Source organism: Mus pahari, chromosome 5 (assembly GCF_900095145.1).
Source record: "Mus pahari chromosome 5, PAHARI_EIJ_v1.1, whole genome shotgun sequence".
Lineage (NCBI taxonomy): Eukaryota > Metazoa > Chordata > Mammalia > Rodentia > Muridae > Mus > Mus pahari.
Genome location: NC_034594.1, coordinates 3,001,185 through 3,007,355, shown reverse-complemented (window position 1 = coordinate 3,007,355; position 6,171 = coordinate 3,001,185). Strand labels below are relative to the sequence as shown.

Genomic DNA, 6,171 nt, shown 5'->3' with positions numbered 1-6,171 from the left:
AGGAAGGTGCCCAAATTTCTGGAGCCTGAAACAGGGTCTGTCCCAGAAGTTAGGTTGCTTCTGTCTGTCTCAAAGCTGTGTAGCTTCTGTGGTCCACACTCTCGCCAGTGCAGACTGGAGCTGAGGCGAACTGGAGCAATGATGGCTCTCCTACCAGCTCAGGCCTTGAGACCCCTCCCGGGCAGACACCCCTCCTCGGGCGGGAAAGGTGCTGGATGTCTGGAGCCATGAAACAGGACCCCTCCCAGAAGCTGTGTTTTTTCTGCAGGCCACCCTCTCTCCAGCAGTGCACCAGAGCAAAGATGGCTCTCCTACCAGCTCAGGCCTTCAAGAATGGACTTCTTTAGGTTATGTTCTAACTCCACGTGTGATTGTGGCGTATACTCATGCAGAAAGAAAAAAAGAAAGAAGGGGGAAGGGAAGCAAGGAGAGGGAGAGAAGAAAGAGAGGAAGGAAGATGTAATTTCATAAGACCACTTGGACAGCTATTCTGTTTATGGGGGAAGGCTTGCTTGAGAGTTGTGTGTGTCTTTGTCTGTGTGTTTGTGTGTGTGTGTGTGTGTGTGTGTGTGTTTGTCTCACTGTGTATGTTTGTCTCACTGCATGTGTGTTTGTCTCACTGTGTATGTGTTTGTCTCACTGTGTATGTACGTATGTGTGTGTGTGTTGTGTGTACAGATGTGCATGTGAGTGCACATAAAGTTCAGATCAAATGCTTTCCTCAAATTCCACCCTGTCTTTTGAGATGGAATCTCTCACTAACCCTGACGCTTACCAATCTAGCTATGCTGGCCCACAAGTCAACACCGGAAATCCACCTGCCTCTACTCCCCCAGCATTGAGACTACAGGTGTATGCCACCAGAGCCAGTGTCTTTACATGAATGCCAGAGATCCAAACTCAGGTTTTCTCATCCTTGTATGGCAAACAGTTTCATAAATGAGTCATCTCTCCAGTATGCTCTATTTTTAAGATCTTATATTTTTATCTTAAGGTATCTTGAATGTCTGTGGTCACAAAGAATTGCATTTGACTATAGTTTTAATTGGAGATTTCAATGGGTATTAAACAGATATAACACTTAATATTTAGTTTCTTATGGTGTGTTGCTATGCTGGAGGTGTATCTCACATGAAATATTCTTAATAATGCCCTCTTTAAACTCTGGCTTTAATAGTGCATTACTATAGGAGCATAAAATAATTTGATACATGATTTTTGCTTCCAGAAGTTTCATATGTGTATATATTTAACAACCTAGGGCAGCGTTGCATATGCTAAGCAAGTCTCCTAACACTGAGTTGTATCTTTGGCCTTTTTTTGTCCTGAGACAGGGTGTTGCTAAGTTTTTCAAGCTGGCCATGTAAGCAAGGCAGGTTTTGAGCTCACGGTCTTTCTGCTTTGGCCACTAGAGTAAGTGGGATTATGTATTTGTACCGCTAGAATTTTGTTGTTGTTGTTGTATTTGCTGACAAACGTATAGTAACTTATTTTGACAAAGTTGTGGGAAATAATATTCAATATGTATTGATACAGAATCATGAAGTTTCATGTTGCAAAGCGGAAGTTTAAGGAAACATTACGCCCATATGATGTAAAAGATGTCATTGAACAATACTCTGCTGGTCACCTGGACATGCTTTGTAGAATTAAAAGCCTTCAGACACGGTAAGCAGTGGGCATGGAAACTATCTGGTATTTCCTACAATACACAAAACCTCTCAATTCTGTATTTCTGATACTTTTTTGATAGGCAACAGGGTGGTTGCCTTTTAACATAGATTGTATCCTTTTCGTAAATGGAGAGAATGTTAGTGGTACCTCATAGGATTGACCCGACCATTGACTAGTCAGTGTAGTTTATAACACACAGTATCCTTGGCACTGGCTAATCAGTCAATGTTAATGATAGGATAACATGGCAGCTCAGTAGAACACTTTAAAAAAAAATCCATAGCTTCCTTACCTGCTTATTACCCACATATGAGTTTTCAAACAAATTCGCATTGAACCTGTTCTATCAGTGTAAAATAATCAGAATTATGATTTCATGGCTTTTATGGTAGAACTCAGAACTGACTGGTCCAAGGGAGATGTTATTTTGTTTGGACAGTTTTCCTCTAGACACTCCTTCCTATGTGATTTCATATATGATCATATGTAATGCTGTGTTAAGAGAATCATCAGGGGCTGGAGAGGTGCCTTAACTAAGAACACTTGCTGCTCTTCCAGAGGACCTGAGTTCAAATCCCAGCACCGATTGTCAGGTGGTCCACAACTGCACGTAACCCCAGCTCCCAGAGAAGCTGACTCCTCCAAAGGGACCCGCATACAATTAGCAGACACACACAAACACACACACACACATACACACACACATTTAGTGCCTATAACCAGAAATCTTCTTTGTCTGGCAGCGTTGATCAAATTCTTGGAAAAGGACAAATGACATCAGATAAAAAGAGCCGAGAGAAAATAACAGCAGAACACGAGACAACAGATGACCCCAGTATGCTCGCCCGGGTTGTGAAGGTTGAGAAGCAGGTAGGGCTCAGCCCCACTTTCAGCTGGGATTCATCATCACAGCAGAGTATATGCAACTTCAGTGTTAAGATTCATGCTAATCGTTTTAAATTTTATTTTATGTGTGTGAGTGGTCTGCATATATGTCTGTTATTGAACTTTAGTCCCCAAGGTCAGAAGAAGCTGTTGGATCTCCTGGAACTGGAGTTGTGAGTGGTGTGAGCTGCCATGCCCAGCTGTGGGTACTGGGTATCACACTCCTGGTCCTTATCAGTGCCCTTAACCTGAGCTCTCTCTCTCCAGCTCCTGAACTTAATTTGTTTGTTTTTTGAGAGTCTCTCTACAGAGCCCTGGCTGTCCTGGAACTCACTCTGTAGACTAGGCTGGCCTCGAACTAACAGAGATTCACCTGCCTCTGCCTCCCCAGTGCTGGGATTAAAGGCCTGTATCACCATGCCTGGCCTTCTAAAATCAGTATATGTTTTAAGAATGAAATGGAGAGTATCTAATTGCCTTATGAATAGACAATATTCTTTAAAGCACCTTTGGATTGCCACTTTTATCTTGGGCTGGTGAGATGGCTCAGCGGTTAAGAGCACTGACTGCTCTTCCAAAGGTCCTGAGTTCAAATCACAGCAACTACCTGTAATGAGATCAGACTCCTTCTTCTGGTGCATCTGAACTTGCAGAGTAGACCAGAAAGAGCAAAGGTTCTAAAAAAAAAAAAAAAAAAAAAAAGAAGAAGAAGAAGAAGAAAAAGAAAGAAACTTTTATCTTGTCAATTAATACTTATCTGAAAGCAACTAAAGAATTTCAAAGGTAAAAACAGCAAAAGGCATATTTTTATTTTCATGGAGTCTCCTTTAGTTTCCTTCATTTAAAACAAGATTTCAAAATCTCCACCATAACTGTGGCAAACATTGGTTATTTGTTTACCCTGAGACTGTATCTTCTCAAAGAGTCTTCTCAATGGAATTCATTTTATTTATTTTATTTATTTCGGGGCTTGGGGGACTATGTCTCACTATGTGCCTCTGGCTGGGAGTCACTACACGAATCAGGCAGGCCTTGAACACTTAGCTATCTACCTGCTTCTGCCTCTCAAGTGCTAGGATTAAAGATGTGCACCACTGCCGGGCAGAGATGGCGCACACCTGTAATCCCAGCACTTGGGACGCAGAGGCAGGCAGATTTCTGAGTTCAAGGCCAGCCTGGTCTACAGAGTGAGTTCCAGGACAGCCAGGACTACACAGAGAAACCCTTTCTCAAAAAAACCAAGCCAAAAAAAAAAAAAAAAGATGTGCACCACCAAGTCTGGCTTTCACTTTAAATTTGATTGATCCTTACTTTAGTTTCCTAATTTCATGATAGACTAAGTTTTTACTAAACTTCACTAGCATCCCAGAAAGGAAATCAAACAGTAATGCTAAGAAAATCTTGATGGTTGAAAATCATTTTGAGGTTGCATTTCAATGGTACTTAATTGATTTAATAAATAAACAAACAAACAAACGTAAAAACTCTATTTAAAGTTTAAAGAGAAGAGAGGAGGGTACACAGAGGGTCCCATAAATGCCAAAGTAATGCCCTCCTTTTCCTCCTGTGGCACCGTCACAACCAGCGAGCACAACACTCCATAAGAGTTACAACTGGAGTGGCCTTATAGCAGTTATTTTACTTTGTCAATACAATCTTATTTCACCTTTTCCATACCAAAGAGTCAAGTCAGTTCCTGGTAACAGAGTGTTCTGGTGTCTAACTATTCTCTCCGCTTCCAGGTCCAGTCCATCGAATCCAAGCTGGACTGCCTGCTGGATATCTACCAACAGGTCCTCCGGAAAGGCTCTGCCTCTGCCCTCACCCTGGCATCCTTTCAGATCCCGCCTTTTGAATGTGAACAGACCTCTGACTATCAAAGCCCTGTGGATAGCAAAGACCTGTCTGGCTCCGCGCAAAACAGCGGCTGCTTAACGAGGTCAGCCAGTGCCAACATCTCAAGAGGCCTGCAGTTCATCCTAACGCCAAATGAGTTCAGTGCTCAGACTTTCTATGCGCTTAGCCCTACTATGCACAGCCAAGCTACCCAGGTGCCCATGAGTCAAAACGACAGCTCCTCCGTGGTGGCCACCAATAACATTGCAAACCAAATAAGCACCGCACCCAAGCCAGCAGCCCCAACAACTTTACAGATCCCACCTCCTCTCTCGGCCATCAAGCACCTGTCCAGGCCAGAACCTCTGCTCTCAAACCCCACCGGCTTACAAGAGAGTATTTCTGATGTCACCACCTGCCTTGTTGCCTCCAAGGAAAGTGTTCAGTTTGCACAGTCAAACCTGACCAAGGACCGTTCCCTGAGGAAAAGTTTCGACATGGGAGGAGAAACTCTGTTGTCTGTCCGCCCCATGGTGCCCAAGGACTTGGGCAAAGCTCTGTCTGTACAAAACCTGATCAGGTCGACAGAAGAACTGAACTTACAGTTTTCCGGCAGCGAGTCGAGTGGCTCTCGAGGCAGCCAAGATTTTTATCCCAAGTGGAGAGAATCCAAATTGTTTATAACTGATGAGGAGGTCGGTGCGGAGGAGACAGAAACAGATACTTTTGACGGCACCCCACCGCCTGCGAGGGAAGCTGCTTTCTCATCAGACTCTCTAAGGACTGGAAGGTCACGGTCATCTCAGAACATTTGTAAGACAGGAGACAGTACAGACGCCCTCAGTTTGCCTCACGTCAAACTGAACTAAGTTCTTTGTTTCCTTTCTAAGCATAGCTGTTCTTTTAGCCATACATATCACTGCATGAAGTACTCTGGAAGCCCGTCTATAGAGTTGAAATCGCGCAAGAGTCAGGAAGAACGCGAAAGGCCATTTATAAGCCCGTTATCTTTTAATTGCATGAAAATGCATGTTTAGGGGTGGCAGAAATTCCAAGGTACATCGACATTACCCCATGCATTTATTAACGTACCTTGAGTCTAAAATCCCGAGCCAACAGTCGCTACTGATGCTATGGGGTGCGTGAAGATGCCGGGATATTAGTTCAATTGACGCTGTGTTTTGAAATTGTCAGAGTAAACACCTTCAAATTTCAGGCATTTCTGCTTTATGACTAGATACAAAGTACATTTTCAAAATTAGGCCATGATGTATGTTTAGACACAATGGCTATCAACAGCTGCTAATAACACAAGTAAAGCAGAATTTGGAATATAACCGAAATGGCTGCTTATTTCAAGAAACCTTTGCCAACCCGTTCCTCCTAAGTCATTTCATCAATGTAATTTGAATGTCAATCTGTGTGCTTCTGGTGACTTAGCGCTGTGGCAAGCAATTTTGCACATTGTTTTCATGTTGTCCTTTACGCTGAGAATGTTTTCGAATTAGAATATGGCCAGATAATGTCATTGAGGGCCAGTGGGGAAGGAGACTCCCTCTTCCTGTGGCATCTTCCACATCATGACAACATAGTCGCTAATGGAGGCATCTCCTCTGAAAATGGCCAACCTCTCTGCAAGCATATGAAGTGCTGGATTTAACAACCTGTGCAATGGGGCTGGTCCCTCTGAGGGTGCAACTACAGGTTTGCCCACCCTGTCCCCCCGAATGGGTCTCTCTGTGAGGGTGCAACTACAGGTTTGCCCACCCTGTCCCC

General features: G+C 43.6%; 1 protein-coding gene across 1 annotated transcript in view; it reads left to right on the top strand.

The window, feature by feature from the left end:
* The window catches only part of Kcnq5 (potassium voltage-gated channel subfamily Q member 5), a 572,009-nt gene that overhangs the window by 564,665 nt on the left and 1,173 nt on the right, over positions 1 to 6,171 (top strand). Inside the window, exons 12-14 of the mRNA XM_021197422.2 lie at positions 1,537 to 1,668; positions 2,418 to 2,544; positions 4,302 to 6,152. Coding sequence (XP_021053081.1) covers positions 1,537 to 1,668; positions 2,418 to 2,544; positions 4,302 to 5,264 — 1,222 coding nt within the window. The 3' untranslated portion in view covers positions 5,265 to 6,152. The remainder of the gene's footprint in view (positions 1 to 1,536; positions 1,669 to 2,417; positions 2,545 to 4,301; positions 6,153 to 6,171) is intronic.